This window comes from Sus scrofa, chromosome 6 (assembly GCF_054392235.1).
Source record: "Sus scrofa isolate SSC_HxYL_T2T_F1_AM1 chromosome 6, Sscrofa_HxYL_maternal_Yorkshire_Landrace_v2.0, whole genome shotgun sequence".
In the NCBI taxonomy this organism is placed as follows: domain Eukaryota; kingdom Metazoa; phylum Chordata; class Mammalia; order Artiodactyla; family Suidae; genus Sus; species Sus scrofa.
In genome coordinates this window covers 49,575,393-49,598,200 of record NC_139388.1, presented here as the reverse complement: position 1 = coordinate 49,598,200, position 22,808 = coordinate 49,575,393, and the positions used below count along the sequence as shown (strand labels likewise).

The 22,808-nt window shown below is 43.8% G+C and overlaps 3 protein-coding genes across 14 annotated transcripts in view; 2 read left to right on the top strand and 1 right to left on the bottom strand.

Moving 5' to 3' along the window:
* Window positions 1–22,808, bottom strand: part of ZNF146 (zinc finger protein 146) — a 106,664-nt gene that overhangs the window by 49,610 nt on the left and 34,246 nt on the right. For 3 of the 11 annotated variants that reach the window (XR_014806121.1, XR_014806120.1, XM_003355870.6), the window contains exon 1: window positions 298–388. The exons of 2 other annotated variants lie outside the window; for them this stretch is intronic. The gene's annotated coding sequence lies outside the window, so the exon portion shown is untranslated. Of the gene's footprint in view, window positions 1–72; window positions 173–297; window positions 389–623; window positions 1,417–6,771; window positions 6,799–22,808 lie in introns of those variants that run through there. 6 more of the 11 variants (XR_002345320.2, XR_002345318.2, XR_014806119.1 and 3 more) reach the window with 5 other exon arrangements.
* ZNF565 (zinc finger protein 565) overlaps window positions 821–22,808 on the top strand; it is a 33,274-nt gene continuing 11,286 nt past the window's right edge. Inside the window, exons 1-3 of one of the 2 annotated variants that reach the window (XM_021097171.2) lie at window positions 821–864; window positions 10,453–10,544; window positions 20,116–20,189. In XM_021097171.2, coding sequence (XP_020952830.1) covers window positions 20,181–20,189 — 9 coding nt within the window. In that variant the 5' untranslated portion in view covers window positions 821–864; window positions 10,453–10,544; window positions 20,116–20,180. The remainder of the gene's footprint in view (window positions 865–10,452; window positions 10,545–20,115; window positions 20,190–22,808) is intronic. The other variant, XM_084960748.1, reaches the window with a different exon arrangement.
* Window positions 10,654–22,808, top strand: part of THAP8 (THAP domain containing 8) — a 160,417-nt gene continuing 148,262 nt past the window's right edge. The window contains exons 1-2 of the mRNA XM_084960853.1: window positions 10,654–10,718; window positions 20,554–20,574. The gene's annotated coding sequence lies outside the window, so the exon portion shown is untranslated. The remainder of the gene's footprint in view (window positions 10,719–20,553; window positions 20,575–22,808) is intronic.

Sequence of the window (22,808 nt, the reverse complement as noted above, 5' to 3'; positions counted from 1 at the left end):
TTTCGACAAGAGAAGTGCCGCTCGGACGTTATCTCAATGCCGGTCTCCCTCTTAGACGCAAGCCATACATACCCTGAGCCCAGTTTCTTCCTCAATGTTCTCAAACATTTAGTCTAACTTGCGGTCAAACTCAGGGTCACGCACACTCGAACGCTCCTCAGAGGCCCCCACCCCCACCCCACACGTAGACTAGAAGCTCTAAAACCCACTCCCCTTCCTCGCGCCGCACCCCAATAGATCCGGAATCCTTCCCCTCAACCTCCCCGACCCTATCGGCCCAAGACGTCCACATCCCACCTCCTATTTTCGCGCCACGTGGACCCAGGGGCCGGACTGACCCGCGGACAAAGACCAAAATGTCCACTCGGTATGCTGCGCCTGCGCACTCAGAGGGCGAGTGAGCACTCCCAGAAACCCCCGCGACGCAGCCCGCACGGTCACCGCGGCCAAGCCCAAGCTGGTGTCTGGTTACCTTCTATCAAAGCAATGCCGCTTTTCCGGCCTTGAACTACATTTCCCTTAATGCTTTGCGGGTCGACACTCAGTATCTCCTTCTGCCTTTCCTATACGAATGTTGCGGCCACGTCCTTTGATTATGAGGCTCTCAGGTCAAGTAGTCCTACCTTGGGGGGATATCAGCTCAAGCCTGGTGGACGTTTGGAGCTGGAACCCTCCTCTTTGAAGCAGTGTCATATAGGCCGAGCTCTGACTTTCTGGTTTGAGGACGCCATCATGTCTCTGGCTGGTCTGGTCCTGGACTACGTTTCCCAGAGTCCACAGCGGCCCAGCGTTACGTGTCTCTTGACGTCGTGGCGAGATCGTTTGCTCCGCCGGGACCCGGACGCGACCAAGGGGAGGCAGAAGGTGAGGGGTCTGGGAGTCTGGGGCGGGGACGGGGCGTGTCCAGAGCCTTGGGTTTGTGCGCGCTGGCGGGAACGGGCTGAGGATGCGCTATTTTGAATGTGTCTTTGTGTGTCATGGTGGTGAGTAGATTGTGTAACTGCGTTAGTGGTGTGATTGTGCCTGTGTATACGGGTGTGGAGGTGTCTATGATTGTGTAGTTGTGTCCTGTGTGTGTTAAGAGTGGATGTGTGGTTGTGTCCGTGTGACACTATTTTGTGCAGCACCAATTTTGTGGGTGTGAGGTCCCTGTGACTCTAGTGCTCTGACAAATTATAGCCCTGAACAGCGAGCATCTGTAACACCGAGATTGGGCATCTTCTGTGCCCTCCCTCCTCCTGTGTAGGACGGGTGGGCGATGACCCATTAAAACTGCCCTGGCTCCTCATGATTGCTTTTTCTTGACTCTTCTCTAAGACATACATTGAAAGGAGAAGGAAAGAACTATTGTTGAACATCCAGAAGCCAAGCTGTCCGTGCATCAAGTTTTCTTCTTCCCCTGAAACCCTTCTTTCTCTACGTGTGTTAAAAAAGCAAAACAAAAAATTCAGCCAAATAAACGTGAAAATTAATTGTCCTTATTTAACAGTTCATGAATCGGGCAGGATCCTATCTAGCAAACGGAGAGATACTCCAAGGAGATGTACAAAATTGAAAGTTTTCATAGGCAGTAGGAAAGTGGGGCAAGGAAGTTACTAGCAAAAGAACAGAAAGCATTGTTTTAGGCCCGGTCACCTTTTAGGGGAGGGGAACGGCTAGGGTTTTATCATGCAAATTATCTCTCTGGTGCTAACCAGGAAATTCCAGATTGATTGTTTAAAGATTTAACACATTCTTGAGAAAGCCTGAAACTGGAAATAAGTCTTGGTTTGTTATTGTGGGGACAAATGACACCATTTGGGGCTTGTTATTTCCTTTCAACACGTGCTTTTCTTTCCTCCTTCTGAAACTTCTTACTTAACACAGATAAGACACCACCACCCTGCCCCGGGAGAAACTAGTGTCTGGTATTTGCCTTTGAGTAAATTTCTGAGTGCCATGAAGGTGAACTGAAGGACCCACACCCTCTTTGCTCCCTGCACACCTAATGTTCATCTACAATTTTTTAAACATTTGAATTGGCTTTAGATTTAAAACTGCTACAAAAAAAGATTTCTCCAAATACTCTTAACCCAGTTTCTCTATAGGTTACCATTTTACATAATCACAGTACATGGTCAAAATTAGATTAACACTCATATATTATTAATCACTAATCTACAAACCTTATTCAAATTTCATTGGTGTCTTTAGGGTCCTTTCTGGATAAGGATCCAATCCAGGATCATATATTGCCATTGATAATTCTCCTTAGTCTTCTTTAAACTGGCACAGTCACTTAAGTCTTTCCTTGTCTTCCATGACCTTGAGAACTGGCCATTTTGTAAATTCTGCAATGTAGTCTTCCTCAATTCAAGGTTGTCTGATACTCCATAATTAAATTCAGGTTATGCAGTTGAAGCAAGACCACCCCAAGAGGAATGTATTCTTCTCAATGCATCTCATTGAGAGTCCCATGAGATCAATTTGTCTCATTGTTAGCGGTGTTAACTTTAATTTGCCAGGTTTCTCCACTGCAAAATCATTCTTTTCCCTTTATAGTTAATGTATCTTATGGAGAAAGACTTTGCCTATAAATATGCTGTTTATCAATCTTTCACCAACTGCATCCATTGCTAATTCTATTTCTTTTTCTTTTTTTTTTTTGTCTTTTGTCTTTTTAGGGCCACACCAGCAGCTTATGGAGGTTCCCGGGCTAGGGGTCTAATTGGAGCTGTAGCTACGGGCCTACAGCACAGCCACAGCAACGCCAGATCCAAGCCACATCTTCGACCTACACCACAGCTCCTGGCAACACCAGATCCTTAACCCATGAGTGAGGCCAGGGATCGAACCTGTGTCCACATGGATGCTAAGTCGAGTTCGTTAACCTCTGAGCCACAACGGGAACTCTGCATTGCTAATTCTTACCTGAGAATTTATTACCAAGTATCTGCCAGATGGTGATTTTTTTTTTTTTTTTTTGGCTTCCATTATTCCTTCTACATTTATTAATTAGAATCCTGTTAGAAATAGATTTTCCAGAGTTCCCGTCATGGCTCAGTGGTTAACAAATCCAACTAGGAACTATGAGGTTGCAGGTTCAATCCCTGGCCTTGCTCAGTGGATTAAGGAGCCAGAGTTGCCGTGAGCTGTGGTGTAGGTCACTGACGCGGCTCAGATCCCGAGTTGCTGTGGCTGTGGTGTAGGCCGGCAGCTACAGCTCCAATTAGACCCCTAGCCTGGGAACCTCCATATGCCTCAGGTGCAGCCCTAGAAAAGACAGAAAAAAAGAAATAGATTTTCCTTCTCCCCATTTAATTTTTTCACTAACTTACAAAAGTATAGTCTGAATTTTACTTTTTAAATTTTTGGGGGATTGTGCCCACGGCCTGTGTAAGTTCCTGGGCCAGGGATTGAACCCTTGCCACAGCAGCGACCTGAACCACTGCAGCAACAATGCAAAATCCTTAACCTACTGCACCACAAGGGAACTCCTGGGAGGGGGTTAATATATATTACAGGTTATAATCCATTACTGTCACTACTTTATTACTGAAATTGTCCCAAATTTGGCCACTGGGAACCTCTTTGGATTGGCTCCTATGTCCTTCCAACAAATCCCCTTTGTTTTATTTTTTTTTTTAGTACTTCTTTATTTTCCTGCACCATAAGATGTTCCAGGTTGATATTGTACTTTCCCAGGCCCAGTCCTGTAATGAGAAGTTTCCTAGGGATCACTGGCTCCTTTTATTAGAAAATTATATTTAGAAACCAAGATTAGATGTGCTTATTGCTACTGGGATTGTTATTACTTCTTGACTTTTTCAGGGTTTTCTATATATAAGATTATGTCATCTGAACAGAGATACATTTTATCTCATTCTTTCCAATTTGAATGCCTTTTACTTCTTTTTCTTGCCTAATACTTCCAGTATTAGGCTGATAGGCATATTTTCACACATATCCTTTAAGGCTATTTTTACACCTTTTTTGTATGTGTGAATTAGCCATCTCTTTTTCTTACTTACTTTTACTGTTTTTTGTTTGTTTGTTTGTTTTTCCGGCTTTTTTGATACTTTGTCACAGTGGTTAAGAATTCTTTTCATATTCGGATACTAGCTCATCATCTGTAATGTTCATTGCAAGTTATCATCTCCTGGTTTGACAGTTGTCTTTTGACTTCATTTATGGTGGGTTTTTTTGTTTGTTTGGTCTTTTTAGGGCCATAGCTGCAACATATGGAGGTTCCCAGGCTAGGAGTTGAATGGGAGATACAGCCTACACCACAGCCACAGAAACTCAGGATCCGAGCTGAATCTGGGACTACTCCATGGCTCATGACAATGCTGGATCCTTAAGCCACTGAGCAAGACCAGGGATCAAACCCATATCCTTGTGGATACCAGTCGAGTTTGTTACTGCTGAGCCACAACAGGAACTCCCCGTTTGTGGTATTTTTTTGCCATTGAATATTTTTATGTAGTAGATTACCAATATTTTCCTTTACAGCTTCTGGATTTTGAAAGCTTTTCTCGGCCTAAGGATTAAAGGGGAATTTACCTGTGTTATCTTCTAATAACCGTATGATTTTTGTTTTGTTTTGTTTTTTAAGAGCCACACCCAAAGCATATGGAGGTTCCCAGGCTGGGAGTCAAACCAGAGCTACAGCTACCAGCCTACACCACAGCTCACAGCAACGCTGGATCTTTAACCCACTGAGTGAGGCCCGGGACTGAACCCACATCTTCATGGATCGCATTTGGGTTCGCTAACCACTGAGCCATGATGGGAACTCCTAATAACCTATGGTTTTTAAGAAATAAAATATTGCCTGCCATATCAGTAAACAAAAAGTGTCACAGTCACCAACAATTGCAGCCACCTCCAAGGATAAGCCAGTGAGCCCTGAAGGAACTCAGGATGGAAACCTAGAATAGCTGCTATCTAGCAGCCCTCAGACTACAGCCATTCCCAAAGGATGAGCCCTAAGGAAACTCAGGATGTGGAAACCCAGGATATTGGCCCCAGATAGCAGAGATGCATATCAAATGAATGATTTGGGTGAGCCCAGACCTTTGCATCCTCTGAGCAGATTTCTCAGGGTTACTTGAGATGCTGCCTCCCAGGCTTAAGTCCTCATTTTGCCCCAAATAAAACTTAACTCTCAACTTTTACGTTGTGCCTATATTTTTTTTTTTAGTCAACAATTTAATTTTTTACATTTAGCACCCTGAGCCATTTGGAATGTAATTTTGTGTATGGAATGGGGTTATGGATTTAATTTTATATTTTCAAAATGGCTATCCAGTTTTTCCAGAACCATTTACGAAAAATTTTAATCTCTGGGAGTTCCTGTCTGGCTTAGCAGAAACAAGTCCAACTAGTATCTCTGAGGATGCAGGTTCAATCCCTGGCCTCGCTCAGTAGGTCAGGGATTCAGTGTTGCCGTGAGCTGTGGAGCAGGTCGCACACGCGCGGCTTGAATGCCTCATGGCTGTGGCTGTGGCATAGGCTGGCAGTTGTAGCTCCGATTAGACCCCTAGTCTAGGAACTTACATATGCTGCAGATGTGGCCCTAAAAAGAAAAAAAAAAAAATTTGTGCCAGTGATTTGAAATGCTATCATATACTAAATTTCCGTACATGCTTGGTTCTGCTTCTAGGGCTTCTGTTTTCTTCCAGTTTGTCTCTTTATGCATTACTACCACACTTTTCATTATAGAGGCTTACGGTACATTTTAACGTCTATTACAGCTAGTTTCCTGATACTCATTTTTTACTGTCAAATTGTTCAGTTTCTCCTTTACACTAGTTCTGCACCAAAGCGTTCTGTTTACATAAGCTCTACATCTTTTGGAGGGTTGCGATTTGCTGATTCATAACCCGGCTCATGTGACACTCATTGATATCTCTGATTTTCATGATGTATAGGTTGATGAACAAGGTCTTTTGCTGTTTCTGGCTTTTAAGAGTAAGAATGTGATTGGGGGAGTTCCCGTCATGGCGCAGTGGTTAACGAATCCGACTAGGAACAATGAGCTTGCAGGTTCGATCCCTGGCCTTGCTCCGTGGGTTAACGATCCGGCGTTGCCGTGAGCTGTGGTGTAGGTTGCAGACGCGGCTCGGATCCCTGGTTGCTGTGGCCCTGGTGTAGGCCAGCGGCTTCAGCTCTGATTGGACCCCTAGCCTGGGAACTTCCATATGCCGCGGGAGCGGCCCAAGAAAAGACAAAAAAAAAAAAAAAAAAAAAAAAAAGAATGTGATTGGGACCTATTTCAGAGATCTAGAATCACAAATCTGGGTGGGATAAGAGTTTGTTTAGTGACCAGATCTGATTTGATATAGGGCATTTTGGGTAGGGGGTCTTAAATTTGTTTCAGGCCAAGTCCCTGTTCTTCTGATAAGTTATGAAAGATAAAAGAATATTAGCTAGTGGTACTTGATACTTGTTAATAAATGGTCACAGCAGGGTTTTAAGGGAGATCCTGGCTCTCACCCTTAAACTTTAGGGCTCTGCAGACCCCATGAAATTTGGGGCAGTTTTTGCAGATACTTTTTACTTGATTTTTTTTTCCCCCCCTTGGGAGAATGTTTATGATTTCATAAGACTTTCAAAGAGTTTCATGACCCTTGAAAATTTTGAACCACACGTCTGAAATCAAAGACAGTAATGCTGGGTAATAGCCTTTGAGATGTTTGTGCCCACCAGTAGGGAAGTAGAGGAGGAAGTTTTCCATCACATGTTACATTCATATGATGGAATATTACTCACTAATAAATGCATACTTACAGCGAGTTAACCAGAACAATGAAAATGCTGTAATGATACAACACAGAAAATGACAAATTAGAAGATACTCAAATTTTACAAAGATCCCATACAAAAAATTTTTTTTAATTTTACCATTTTTTTTCTTTTTAAGGCCAAACCTGCATCGTATGAAAGTTCTCGGGCTAGGGGTCAAAGCAGAGCTGCAGCTGCCAGCCTACACCACAGCCATGGCAAGACCACGTCAGAGCCACATCTGTGACTATGCTGCAGCTTAACCCTCTGAATCCAGGGATTGAGGCTGCATCCTCATGGAGACATTGTTGGGTTCTTAACCTGCAGAGCCACAATGGGAGCTCCCTCATCTTTTTTTCTTTTTTTTTTTTTTGCTTTTTAGAACCACACTTGCTGCATATGGAAGTTCCCAGGGTTGAATCAGAACTGCAGCTCCTGGTCTTTGCAACAGCCACTGCAACTCTAGTTATTTATTTTTGTTTAAATGGAAACACAATGGAAAGTATTGGTTTTTTATTATGAAATATATAAGCTTAATGCAAAAATCTAGAAACTGCTCAAAATGTAATTCTTCTCTCTAAAGATAAGTATTCTTTTTTCCTTTTTTTTTTTTTTTTTTTTTTTTGTCTTTTTGCCTTTTTCTAAGGCCACTCCCATGGCATATGGAGGTTCCCAGGCTAGGGGTCGAATCGGAGCTGTAGCCACTGGCCTATGCCACAGCCACAGCAACACGGGATCCAAGCCCCATCTGCGACCTATATCACAGCTCACGGCAACACCGGATCCTTAACCCACTGAGCAAGGCCAGGGATCGAACCTGCAACCTCATGAGCCACAACAGGAACTCCAAGATAAGTATTCTTAATATTTTTTCTTAATATTTTGATGGCTGTATTTCAGATATTTTCTGTGGGATTTTATAGGGTAGTATCACTTTCATGTAAATTCTGTAACCTGCCTGCCTCATCAAATACTGCATTGACTATGTTACTGTTATTTTTTCAAGTCAATATGTAGTATTTCATTGTTGTGATGCACCTTAATTTATTCACTTTTCTGTCTACTAAAGAGTATTTATATTTCTGTATTTTAACTGTGAAATTGTCCCAAAAGTAGACTTGTTCATACAACCTGACATATTCTTATAGTGAATTCCTTTGGGTTAGGCATTAGACATTGATTAAGAATTTGCAAACACAAAATCCTAATCTAGAACTCACAGAGACAAAATACTTTTTAAAGAGTGACAGTCTCAGGAGTTCCCGCACAGTGGAAATGAATCCAAATAGTATCCCTGAGGATGTGGGTTCAATCCCTGGCCTTGCTCAGTGGGTCAGCAATCTGGCGTTGCTGTGAGCTATGGTGTAGGTTGAAGACTGGCTCGGATCCCCCGTTGCTGTGGCTGTGGTGTAGGTCAGCAGCTGTAGCTCCAGTTCAACCCCTAGCCTGGGAATTTCCATATGCCGCAGGTGCAGCCCTTAAAAAAAAAAAAAAAAAAAAAAAAAAAGAGTGAGAGTCTCTCTCTCTCTCTCTTTTTTTCTTTTTTTTTGCTGCACCTGTGGTATGTGGAAGTTCCTGGGCCAGGGACTGGACCCACACCACAGCAGTTACAACACCAGATCCTTTACTGCTAGGCCACCAGGGAACTCTGAGAATCTCTATTTTTAAATTACAAATAATGTACTGGGGGAGATAAAACTTGTATGCAGTTGTCCAGAGTAAAATGTGATAAAGGACACTAGTTTACCCTGATAGTATGCTGTGAGAATTCGTAAGAGGAAGGTATTAGTGTGACCAGAGCAGTCATTGCCATGTCATATGACATGTAAGTCAAACTGATCCTGTAAGTACTTCTGTGGAGGTAAATTGAGTCACCTATGCTTCCTTCAATTTTCATTCTAATCATCACAAATCCAAAATATGACCAGAGGGGTGAGATGATTCTATAGCTGTTTGGAGAACACTGAGGCACATACAGCAGGTGTGGAAACATAATAAAGCTTATCTGGCAAGAAGAGCTGAAAGGAAGCATCACTTATACACAGCACTTGGCCTAAGTGACTTTTAGTTCCTTTCCAGGCAGGTCTCCGGCACACATAAATGTAGTTACCAAATCGAGAAGTTTGCAACTATTGGGAGCTGACAAAAACAACAAAATCTATTCTGTAAAAAACTATTTTTAGAATATCCTGAGCTATTATTTCATGTTCAAAGGAAGACTGTTAAAAAAAGACAGTATTTTCTCTTTGATCTGCTTTTTGGGAATAGCTTACATTTCACAGATTTTAAAAATACTCATTTAAGGAGTTCTCTTATGGTGCAGCAGGTTAAGGATCTAGCATTCTCTATGTAGCGGCTCGGGTCACAGCTTCGGCGAAGGTTTAGTCCCAGGCCTGGAAACTTCCATATGCCTTGGGTGTGTCCAAAAAAAAAAAAAAAAAAGCATTTTTGTGCTAGGTCAAGTTCAACTTGTGCCGTAACTCGTAATCTGCCTTTTTAGAGCCTTTTGTTTCACATTGTGGGTTTGTGAAAAATCCCTTTGAGATGCATACAGTTGGGAATGGACAGCTTGGCTCTGTTATTTCTGAAGCTTCCTGTGACTTTTTCAAAATTATTCTTTCTTGGAATTCCTGTTGTGGCTCAGTGGGTTAAGAACCTGACATAGTATCCATGAGGATGCAGGTTCAATCCCTGTTCGTTCAGTGCATTAAGGATCCAGCATTGCCATGAGCTGTGGTGTAGGTTGCAGACTCAGGCTTGGATCTGGCATTGCTGTGGCTGTGGCGCAGGCCAGCAGCTGCAACTCTTATTCAACCCCTAGGCCAGTAACTTCCATATGCTGCAGGTGTGGCCATAAAAAGAAAAAAAACGAAAAGTTATTCTTTCTCATATTGACCCAGGCCCTGAGTCTGAATTTTTATGTAGTCCTTATAGGTGAATTAGCATATTAATTAGGACAAGTTGTTATACTGTGGTAGCAAACCCCCAAATCTCAGTGGTTTACAAAATAACTTTTTTTTTTTCAGCCATGGCCTCATGTGGATTCTCAGTTCCCAGAACCAGGGATTGAACCTGGGCTGTAGCAGTGAACGCGCCAATCCTAACCACTAGATGACCAGGGAGCTCCCTACAACATAACCACTTTTTATTTCTTGCTCGTGCTGCTGTCCATTATGCATCAGCACAGGCAAGGTCCCAAACCAAAGGAGACGCCACCATCCAGTAGCTGTGCCATCTGAAACGCACAGCTTCCTTGGCTGCCAAAGTGGGAATAGATTCGAGAATTATGCAGTCTTTCCAGTGCCCCAGACATCACCTCAGCTCATATTTCCGATGATCATAACCTAACTGCACGGGGCTGAAAAGTGTCATCTTCTACATGCCCCAGAGGAGAGGAAGACTGGATGCTTGAGGAGTTCCTGTTGTGGCTCACAGGGTTATGTTATGAACCCAGCTAGTATCCATGAGGATATGGGTTTGATCCTTGGCCTTGTTCAGTGGATTAAGAATCTGGCGTTGCCCTGAGCTGTGGCGTAGGCTGGCAACTGCAGTTCTGATTGGACCCCTAGCCTGGGAACTTCCATATACCGCGTATTACTTAAAAAACTAGGTAATGGTGAAACATTAGTAATCAAATTAATAATGTCTACCACACTCACTGAGACCCATTTCTTTTTCTCTGTGTAGGAAGTTGCTTCTGTAAATTAGATGTGATTTCTTTTGAGGCAAAGAAGACATCCTGGACCGTGAAAGGAAGTTGACAGGAAGCCTGTGCATAGGTGAGTGAGGAGACCAAGGAAGCAGGAAGCCTTTCAGAAGAAAGCTCAGCTCCTCTGTGAGGAGGTCAGGAGCCTTAAGTTATTGTTTGAGAAGATGCCCCTCAAAGGCTTTTTTTTTTTTTTTTCTTTTTTGTCTTTTCCAGGGCCGCTCCTGCGGCATATGGAGGTTCCCAGGCTGAGGGTCTAATCAGAGCTGCACTGCCAGCCTACACCACAGCCACGGCAACGCGGGATCCGAGCCGTGTCTGCGGCCTATACCACAGCTCACGGCAACGCCAGATCCTTAACCCACTGAGTAAGGCCAGGGATCGAACCCGCAACTTCATCGTTCCTACTCAGATTCATTAACCACTGAGCCATGACAGGAACTCCTCAAAGGCTTTAAAACTATGGAGGAGGAGTTCCTGTCGTGGCGCAGTGGTTAACGAATCCGACTAGGAACGATGAGGTTGCGGGTTCGGTCCCTGCCCTTGCTCAGTGGGTTAAGGATCCGGTGTTGCCGTGAGCTGTGGTGTAGGTTGCAGATGTGGCTCGGATCCCGCATTGCTGTGGCTCTGGTGTAGGCCGGTGGCTACAGCGCCGATTCGACCCCTAGCCTGGGAACCTCCATATGCCGCGGGAGCGGCCCAAAGAAATAGCCAAAAAAAAAAAAAAAAAAAAAAACTATGGAGGAAATTCAGCTCTTGCAGCATAGCAGTTCCCAAGGGCCCTTCACTCTCACTCATCACTCCATTCATATTTCCCTTTATATTCTGCTCCATCCCATGAGGAGGAAGGAACTAATAGTATTATTTATGATTATAAAACATATGCTTGGAGTTCCTGTCGTGGCTCAGTGGAAGCGAATCTGACTAGCATCCTTGAGGACGCAGATTCAATCCCTGACCTTGCTCAGTGGGTTAAGGATCCCGTGTTGCTGTGGCTGTGGCATAGGCTGGTGGCTACAGTTCCCATTCGACCCTCAGCTTGGGAACCTCCATATGCCACGGGTGTGGCCCCAAAAAGACAAAGACAAAAACAAAAACAAAACATGCTTAAGGGAAAACTCAAAAATACAGAAAAAGAGATTCCCCCATAATTACTTAGAGACAAATGTAAAAATTCAGTTGAAAATCCTTTCAGTCCTCCCCAGAAAAACATTTTTGTTGTTTATCTGACTTGTGAATTAGAGATGTGTTTCCATTTTATCATTTGCCTTTTCATTTTGATTTTAGTATTTGGAGCTAGAATTTTCAAAATCTTCCCAAATTTAGGGTTTTTTCTTTGTATTTTTCTGCATTGTGTGTTGTGTATCCACAAAATATAAATACATTCTATTTGTCTGAAATATTTTATAGTTTGGGGGATTTTTGTTTTTGTTTTTTGGCTATGCCTGCAGCATGTGGAAGTTCCTGGGCCAGGGATCAAATCCATGCCACAGCAGCCACCGAGGCTGCTGCAGTGACAAGGCTGAATTCTTTAACCCACTGCACCACAAAGGAATTCCTTATTTTATTTTTGTATTAAATATTTTATCAATTCTTTCTGGCTTATGGTACGAAAAAAATAGGCTATAGAAATTTCTACTTTGATAACCTCTTAAGGTTTTCGTTGCGATCTTGTACGCTCATGGCAGTGTTTGAGTGCCTCCCACGTGGTATTTTATGTCCTGGGGAGTTAATAATGAACAAAACTGACAAGATCCCTGTGTAAGTGTAGTGGGAAGAGTCAAATGATTGACAAATCTATAATAGAACGTTTAGTGGCACTGAGAGCTGTGAGGAAAAGCAAAGCAGAGAGGGCTGGAGTGCCTGGCAAAGGGGATGTTGTAATAGCTTGGTTACAGGGATGCGGGTTAAGCAGAAACCTTCAAGGAGGGAAAAAGTGAGCTCTCTGACTGCCTTGAGGAAGAGCGTGCTGGTCAGAACATACAAAGCCCCCAAAGGGAACTTTGCCTGCTGAGTCCTAAATAGTCTATGGCTGTTTAAGGATAATGAGTGTCCTGTGGCGAAGTAAAAATGTCTGGACTGTTAGCAGGATGCATCCGGGTGTGGCCTTCTGTGAATTTTTATAAGCTCTCAGGGATTCTTTTTAATTTAAAGATTCAAATATTTCATTTCTTCCAGAGAACATTCTTTTATTACCTTTTATTCATTTTTTTTTCCTCTAGCTGTTCTGTTTTATTCTCCACTTTTATACGTATTTTAGGCCTTCTGGATCTCTCCTCCGTATCTCTGACCTTTATTTTCAGAATTCGTTTCTTCTGTGTCTTTTCTCCTCTGAATTCTGAGGGTTTTTCCTCCCTGATTTCTAACATATCTGGTGCCTTCTTGTGTAATACTTTTAGGGAAGTTCCCAGGCCTAGGGACTGAACCCATGCCACAGCAGTAACAAGGCCAGATCCTTAATCTGCTGAGGTACCAGGGAACTCCCTCTAACTCTGTAAATTGGCCCCTTTCTACCCCGGGATTTGTTATTCATTCCCCCATTGATGGCAGTAACCAGGGGAAGGCAGTTTAATGGAAACTTCTATGGGCAGTAAAATGGAACATTTGGGTTCTTATCCCACCCAGTGGCCTTGGCTGAATCTCATAACCTCTCAGGCATTCTAGCTTCTCTTCTATATAATATGGAAAATAAAATCAATTTTATTTAACTGACAGGGTAGTTATAAAAATAAAACTAGGAGTCCCTGGTGGACTAGCAGTTAAGGATTTGGCCATGTCACTGCTGTGGCTTAGGTTCAGTCCCTGGCCTGGGAACTTCTGCATGCTGTGGGCGTGGCCAAAAATAAAAATAAAAAACTCTAATTGAAAGTGTCTATGAATAGTACCACTTCACCTCACAGTAGAATCCTAGGGGTCATTCCTGTACCTTTGTGCTCTGCCTTCCCCAGGTATGAACGAACCATCTGTGATCTCCTGTAATTCACCTCCAGGACTTGGGTGTTGTTCCCATCCCATCTCTCCCACTCGAGATCATTGCTTCTGTGCAGTTGTCTCCTATGTCCCTGCCGTATTAGTCTTCCTCAGCTGGGTTATTCCCGTCACTATAAAACATGCTGTAATTTCTCACACATTCAAAGCAAACAACCCTAGCTGTATTCCATATCCACTTCTAGCTCCATTTCTCTGGGTTTTTTTGCTTTTTTTTTTTTTTTTGTCTTTTCTAGGGCCACACCCGTGGCGTATGGAGATCCCCAGGCTTAGGGGTCTAATCGGAGCTGTAGCCACCGGCCTACACCACAGCCACAGCAACGCCAGATCCCAGCCGAGTCTGCAACCTATACCACAGTTCACGGCAACGCCGGATCCTTAACCTGCTGAATGAGGCCAGGGATCAAACCTACAACCTCATGGTTCCTAGTCGGATTCGTTAACCACTGCGCCACGACAGGAACTCCTCTCTGTTCTTTTGCAACAAAACTTATTGAAAGAGATGGCTCTTCTGCCTCCACTTCCTTTCCTTCTGTTTTCTCTTGAACCTATTCCAGGCAAGCTTTCATGTCCTCCATGAGACTTCAAATGATCTCTCTTAATGCCACATCCAATGGACAGTTCTCGTTCCTTGTACCACACGACCTCTTAGTAGCATTTGACTGTCTGTTGTTCTCACCTTCTTTCTTGGTATAATTTTTTCACCGGGCTTCCAGTGAAGCTCAATTTTCTTTTTTTCCTTCTATCCCACTGGTGTCGCCTTTGCAGACTCCTTTCTTTTATTCTTTTCGTCTTCCTGGTTTCTAGTCATCAGAGCCCACCCAGGCTCAGGTCTTGGACCTTTTTTCTTCCTATCTTACCTAGTATCAGAGCTTTAAATATTAACTGGACATCAGTTAACTTCCGATTTTATATTTCTACATTTGGCCTTTCTCTGGACTCCAGGGTCAAATGTCTAATGGACATTCAGCATGTCTACTGGATGTATGATAATCATGTCAAGAATTAAGGTAAAACAGAGCTCATAATTGGTCCGTCCAAACCTGCTCCTCTCACAGTTCCTTGTGTTAAAAAATGGCAACTTCGTACTTCTAGTTGCTCAAGCCAAAAACCTTAGCATCATCTTGGCCTTTTTATTTATTTATTTACACCTAAAATCAGCAAATCCTGTCAGCTCTACCTACAGAGAATATCTAGAATCTGATCAGTTCTCATCACCTCTCCCACGACCACATCACCCCAATGCAAGCTCTCCTCACCCCTTGCCAGGATTACTGCAGTAACCTACTCACTGGTCTCCCTGCCCCCACCCTCCCATCCATTTAGTCCATTTTCTGTGAATGATTCTTTTAAATGTAAATCGCATGCCATTTTGCAGTGTAAAATGTTTCAGTGGGTTCCTGTCTAAGCCAAAAGTAAGAAACCAAAGTTCTTAAAATGGTCCACAGGCCTGACATCATCCAGCTTCCTTTTACCTCTCGGGCCCTCTTTTTTTCAGCCCATTCCAGCCCCTCTAGTCTCCTTCCACTTTGTTGTCAAAGAAAGCTTGCTCTTGCCTTGAGGACTTTGCATTTGCTGTTCCATCTGCCAGGTACCTGTGTAACTCACCCGCCCATTCAGTCTGTCCCTACAGGTCCCTTTCCCAGTGAAAAGCTTTCTCAGGCCACCCTCCATTCTCCCAAGCTCTCTATCCCCTTAATCTTTTTATTTTTCTCCGTAGAACTTTGGCCACCTGACAAATAAATAGGAATATCAATGTCAGTATGTCAATATTTGTTATTGTCCCATTCCATTAGAACGTCAGATCCACTGAGACATGGGGCTGGAATTGTTACCTTCCTTACACGTAGAACCATGCCAGCTGAGCTAGGAACTCAGTAAACAGGAAAGAACTCCTGACTCCTTTTTCTCTCTGTGTGCCTGTAGCCAGTCAGATGCCAGAGCCTGTTGATTCTACTTCTCTACACCTTGAAGTCATCCCCTTCCTTCTCATTTTACTGTCCCTGTCTTGGATCAGGCCCCGTTGTTTGCTTGGGAAAGGACAAGCACTTTCAGCGGATCTCCTTGATTCCAGTTTTTACTCCTCTCCAGTAAATTAACCTGGCCATATTGGCCCTGTCACTTCCTTCTTTAAATTCTTCACTGGCCTTCCACTCATTAATGGGGGAAAACCAAACTTTTATATATTCAGTCAGCTTTATCCTTCAGTCACTATGGCAGGTGTCAGTTACAGTGATGATGAGACCTGATCCTTTCCCTCATAGTTAATGTCATAAACATTATCTTCCTCTAGCTTGTAGAATTAATTAAATTTAAATTCAGATTAACTAAAATTAAATTACAACTTCATTGGAGCTCCCTGGTGGGCCTAGCCGTTAAGGACCCAGTGTCGTCACTGCTGTGGCAAGGGCCTGAGAATTTCCACATGCGGCAGACAAAAATAAATTAAAAAATTTTTCTTTTTCTTTTATTTTTGGTACCTTTAGCATATGGAAGTTCCTGGACTAGAGGTAGAATTGGAGCTGTAGCTGCCAGTCTATGCCACAGCCACAACCACAGCAATGCCAGATCTGGGCCATATCTGCAACCTTCACTGCAGCTTGTGGCAATGTCAGATCTTGAATTTTTTTTTTTTTGTCTTTTTGCCATTTCTTGGGCCGCTGCTGAGGCATATGGAGGTTCCCAGGCTAGGGGTCTAATCGGAGCTGTAGGCACCGGCCTACGCCAGGGCCACAGCAACGCGGGATCCGAGCCGCGTCTGCAACCTACACCACAGCTCACAGCAACACCGGATCGTTAACCAACTGAGCAAGGGCAGGGACCGAACCCGCAACCTCATGGTTCCTAGTCGGATTCGTTAACCACTGCGCTACGACGGGAACTCCAGATCCTGAAATTTTTAATTTTAAAAATTAAAAATAAAGCATTCAGTTCCTCAGTCATACTAGTCGCATTTCAAATGCTCAGTAGCCACATGTGGCTGTTGACTCTATTATTTACAGTATCAGATGGCAAGATTTCTATCGTCATAGAAGGTTCTATAAAAAAGCACTGGTGTAGCTTGTGGCTTAGCAGGTTAAGAACCCAACTGGTAGCCATGAGGATGTGGGTTCGACCCCTGGCCCCACTCAGTGGGTTAAGGATCGGGCATTACCATGAGCTGTGGGGTAGGTCACAGACGCGGCTCAGATCCCGCATTGCTGTGGCTCTGGTGTAGGCCAGTAGCTGTAGCTCTGATTTGACCCCCAGCCTGGAACTTTCATATGCTGCAGGTGTGGCCCTAAAAAAAAAAAGGATTGGTCTAATCCAGTCTCTTTGAATAGACCATGATGGAAGATAGTGTAAGAAAGAGAAAGAATGTATATAGATGTGTGACTGGATCACTGCTGTACGGCACGGCAGAAATTGACACAACATTGTAAATAATCAACTATAATTAAAAAAAAAAACCAAAAAACGCTGACTTAAACCTTTCCCCAAACTCTACAGAGCATTCCCAATTATTCTCTGCTCTCCAAACACACCACCTACTTTTGGTCCACTGTTTTTGCTACTGCTCTTACTCTGCTCAGAGTGCTCTTCTTTCCCTTTTCTATTAAATTCTCTGATTTTCAGGTCCCAAATCATATTCTATAACTTATAGGAAATTTTTCATGACACCACCTCCAATGGTTAGTCTTCCATCGGACCCCCTGCTCCCCACCACGGGAAGCTCCCAGCACTTCTGATTAGACCTAGCCTCACAACCTTCCTTAAAACCCCTGGGTTCTCATTATCTTGAAGTAGGTCCTTCACCATCCTCAGCACCTACCAGCTAGTGAGGAAGTGAGATGTTGTGCAGGAAAGCAGTAGAGAGGGCTTAGATGGAAAATAAGAACTGCTGGGCCAAGAGGCTAGGCTTCTAGAAATTGAGTTCCCATTCAGCTCAGTACTCTGGATGTGCAAGTGTACGTGTAAGAAGCCTGTATTACCATAGTTTTCTTGCTCCACTCTGATAAGTCCTGCTGGGGCTGCAGGCTTTGACAAAGCTTCTGGTATGGATGGTGTGGCCCCTTTGGGGACATAGAAGAGGAAAGCAGAGCCAGGGAGGTACCCAAGAGGTTGAGCCCAGGGAAGCTGGAAGACTTTGTTTAAGGATGTCTTTTGCACCAGGTTTGACCTGCACAGGTATGCCGTGCTCCTAGCCTGCAGGTCCTGTCCTCCACCTTTAGGGGTAGAGCCTGAGTGAGGCTGAGTTATGACCCTCCTTGCTGCAGCTGCAAAGGAAGTTTGCCGTGTCCAGTGCTGCAGGGAAATGGGGAATCCTGTAAGAGGGATGGCACGGCCGCGTGGTGTAACAGAACACACAAGACACTTACGTTTAGAAAGTGGGGGACCAGAAGGCACTCAATCCGAAGAACAAAGGCACAAAGGCCCCTAGGCTTTAGCCCACAAGATCTTTTATTAAGGAAGGTGATGGGATTATTATTAATGGGATTTTTTCCATTTTTTTATTACTCAAATGAATTTATCACATCTTTAGTTGTATAATGATCATAACAATCTGATTTCACAGGATTTCCATCCCACAGCCCAGGCATATCCCCCCACCCCCCAAACTGTCTCCTCCAGAGACCATAAGTTTTTCAATGTCTGTGAGTCAGCATCTGTTCTGCAAAGAAGTTCCGTCTGTCCTTTTTTCAGATTCCACATGTCAGTGAAAGCATTTGATGTTGGTGTCTCATTGTATGGCTGACTTCACTTAGCATGATAGTTTCTAGGTCCATCCAGGTTGCTAAAAATGCTGGTGTTTCGTTCATTTTAATGGCTGAGTAATATTCCATTGTGTATATGTACCACATCTTCTGGATCCACTCCTCTGTCAGTGGACATTTAGGTTGTTTCCATGTCTTTGCTATTGCAAATAGTGCTGCAATGAACATCGGAGTACATGTGTCTTTTCGAGTCGTGGTTTTCTCTGGATAGATGCCCAGGAGTGGGATTGCTGGATCAAACGGTAGTTCTATGTTTAGTTTTCTGAGGAATCTCCATACTGCTTTCCACAGTGGTTGCACCAATTGACAGTCCCACCAACAGTGTACTAGGGTTCCTTTTTCTCCACACCCTCTCTAGCACTTCTTGTTTGTAGACTTTTGGATGATGGCCATTCTGGCTGGTGGAGGGTGGTACCTCATCGTGGTTTTGATTTGCATCTCTCTAATAATGAGTGATGTTGAACATTTTTCATGTGTTTTCTGGCCATCTGTATGTCTTCTTTGGAGAACTGTCTGTTTAGATCTTCTGCTCATTTTTTGATGGGCTTGTTTGTTTTTTTGGTATGGAGCTGCAGGTGTTTATAAATTTTGGAGATGAATCCCTTGTCAGTGGATGCCCTTGCAAAGATTTTCTCCCATTCTGTGGGTTGTCTTTTTGTGTTGTTTAGGGTTTCCTTTGCTGTGCAGAAACTTTGAAGTTGGATTAGGTCCCATTTGTTTATTTTTCTTTTTATTGTCAGTACTCTGATAGGTGGATCTGAGAAGATGTTGCTGTCATTTATGTCAGAGAGTGTTTGGCCTATGTTTTCCTCTAGGAATTTGATAGTGTCTGGTCTTATATCTAGGTCTTTCATCCATTTGGAGTTTCTTTTTGTGTATGGTGTTAGGGAGTGTTCTAATTTCATTCTTTTCCATGTGGCTGTCCATTTTTCCCAGCACCACTTATTGAACAAGCTGTCCTTTCTCCATTGTATATTCTTGCCTCCTTTGTCATAGTGAGTTGGCTGTAGGTGTGTGGGTTGATTTCTGGGCTTTCTATCCTGTTCCACTGATCTTTATTTCTGTCTTTGTATTAATGGGATTAAGGAGGGTGACAAGATGGGTGGACAGGGACATGCACAGGGAATAATGAGATTATCTTCTTAGTGATATCAAAGGGGGTATCCTTAGGACATTGTGCAGCTGTTTATAGAACAACATGGTTAATGCATAAGTCCTTTATCTTGTCTTTAAAGGAGACTCTGTACTTTAGAACTCTGAGTCCATAGATACTTGCCTTCTGCAGAGTTCTGCTGTTCTGTGGTCTCCAACAGAAGTTCTACTTGGAACAGCTGGGAGCTGTCTAGGCCCCGTCTAGGGTAGAGATTCACATCAGCAAGATCAGGACCATCCCAGCCAGAATCCCTCCTGCTGAGGAGCATACCTGCCTTGAATCTGTTCCTTGGGTTTGTTTGTTTTTTAGGGCCGCACCTACCAGCATATGGAGGTTCCCAGGCTAGGGGGTCTAACCAGAGCTGTAGCCACTTGCCTATTCCACAGCCACAGCAACATCAGATCCAGTCAGATCCAAGCTGTGTCTGTGACCCTACGCTACAGCTTAAGGCAATGCCAGATCCTTAACCCACTGAGCAAGACCAGGGATGGAACCCACATCCTCATGGATGCTAGTCAGATTTGTTTCCACTGAGCCACCATGGGAACTCCAGTTCCTTATGTTTTAGAGAGGGGCTGGGGTTTGTTAACCCTGTAGTTCTTAGTGTTGTGTGGTGGGCTAAGGGGAGGGTAAAGGAAGCAGAGCAGGGACACTGGAAGTACAGTTGTTTTAAGCTCATGTATTTAGGCGTGCTGAGGCCAGCTCAGTTTATGAGATTTACCCCTTCTCCCCCTACTCTGCTTTTGCAGGACTTGGCACTTGTTCAAGGGAAGAGTCTAAAGATATCCAAGCAGGTCAGGTAGTTCTAAAAGCCATGACCCAGGTAAGTCGAAATCTCCTCTGTCCTTGAAATAATATCCTGCCAACATTTGTGTTCTTTACCCTGAAACTTCTGTCTTTCGCTGAGCCCCATTCAGTAAACCTACTCCCAGTTCCTCCACTGCAGGGAAAGAGTGATGCATCCACCTCCCTTCGTGGCCCTCTCTTCTCCAGTGTGTCCACGTATGTGCACAGTGCTCTTACCAATGGAGCAGAGAGAGAAATATGAGAGCCACCTTTATCAGAGCCATGGTTGAATAGAGCCAAAGATAACCTTGATCTTTTCCAGTAAGCCAGGTAGTTTCATTTTTTTCTTCTTTTTTTTTGGTCTTTTTAGGGCCGCACCCGTGGCATATGGAAGTTCCCAGGCTCGGGGTCAGATCGGAGCTGTAGCTGCCAGCCTACACCACAGCCACGGCAGTGTTGGATCCAACCTGCATCTGCAGCCTACGCCACAGCTCATAGCAGCGCTGGATCCTTAACCCACTGAGCGAGGTCAGGGATTGAACCTGCATCCTCATAGATGCTAGTCTGGGTTGCTAACCACTGAGCCATGATGGGAACTCCTTTTTCTTCTAATTTTAAATGTCATCCTCTCTTTAAAAACCATAAAACATTTCACACTATCAAAGAATGTTACAAAGACGTCTACAACATACATATGGTATAAAGAATAATAAAATATTGATATATTCATTTCCCAGCTTAATGTACCATCTGATTACCCTTCATCCCTTCCCAGGTCTCTCTACTTATTGTATTACTGTCTCACCAAATGTTTTTTGTTTGTTTTGTTTTGTTTTTTAGGGCCACACCAGCGGCATATGGAGGTTCCCAGGCTAGGGGTCCTGTCAGAGCTGCAGCCGCCGGCCTACGCCACAGCAACACTGGATCTGAGCCACATCTGCAATCTACACCACAGCTCATGGCAACACTGGATCCTTAACCTGCTGAGTGAGGCCAGGGATCAAACCTGTGTCCTCATGTATACTAGTCATATTCATTTCCACTGAGCCATGACGGAAACTCCCCCATCTCACTAATGTTAATGACTACTTTCAATTTTGTGTTTGTTGGTACTGCTCTTTGTTTGTTTGTTTGTTTGTTTAGGGCCGCACCCTCAGCACATCTGAAGTCTCCAGGCTAGGGGTTGAATCAGAGCTACAGCTGCTGGTCTATATCACAGCCACATCAACGCCAGACCCGAGCTGCATCTGTGACCTACACCGCAGCTCACACCAACGCCAGATCCCTAACCCACTGAGCAAGGCCAGGGATCGAACCTGCATCCTCATGTATACTAATCATAATCATTTCCACTGAGCCATGACGGGAACTCCCCCATCTTACCAATGTTAATGACTACTCTCAATTTTGTGTTTGTTGGTACTGGTTTTTTTGTTTTTGTTTTTGTTTTTTTAGGGCCATACCCTCAGCATATGGAAGTTCCCAGGCTAGGGGTTGAATCAGAGCTATAGCTGCCAGCCTATACCACAGCCACAGCAACACAGGATCTGAGACACATCTGCAACCTGCACCACAGCTCACGGCAACGCCAGATCCTTAACCCACTGAACAAGGCCAGGGATCAAACCTGCAACCTCGTGGTTCCGGTCAGATTCTTTTCTGCCGTGCCACAATGGAAACTACAAATTCAGCATGCTTAAAATTTTTCTCCTGGAATTTCTCCCAACTGCATGAATTTTAACCTCATTAAAAGTGAGACAGCCAGTGTTATGCGCCTCCTAGTGGGACACTCTAGGAAGTACACAGTCTCGTCTCTGATGTGTTTATGGTGCCTAAAACAATAGGGTAGTAGAACAGCATGTTAAACTATCTCAGGAAGAGGCAGTCTGCCAAATCCAGGATGTGGGAAATGCTACTGACTCAGATGTTTGTTTAATGAATAAATAGCAGTAAATAAATTTACAGGGTCTGTGAGGGCTGTTAGAGATTTGAGAGATTTTAGGAAATCTATAAACTAATGGCAAGAGGTGGATGTTTTTGAATCCTGATTTGAATAAACCAACTGTCAAAAATCACTTTAGAGGAGTTCCCGTCGTGGCGCAGTGGTTAACGAATCCGACTAGGAACCATGAGGTTGCGGGTTCGGTCCCTGCCCTTGCTCAGTGGGTTAACGATCCGGCGTTGCCGTGAGCTGTGGTGTAGGTTGCAGACGCGGCTCGGATCCCGCGTTGCTGTGGCTCTGGCGTAGGCCGGTGGCTACAGCTCCGATTGGACCCCTAGCCTGGGAACCTCCATATGCCGCGGGAGCGGCCCAAAGAAATAGCAAAAAGACAAAAAAAAAAAAAAAAAAAAAAAAAAAATCACTTTAGAGAAAATGGCGCAATTTGAAACTTGATCTGGTTATTAGGAAATTAGTGTTAATGTTATTAGGCATGATAATGATATTTCTTGTAATGATATGCCTTTTTTTAAAGGTCTAATCTGCTAGATACTAAATTATTTATGGATGAACTACTACAATGTTTGGTATGTAGGATTTGCCTCAAAATACACCAGGGGTTAAAAAAACAGAAAGGAAGAGGGTGAAGCAAGATTTGCAAACTCTCCTTAAATTATTGAAACAGAGTGATGGATTCATGGGGTTCATTATACTCTT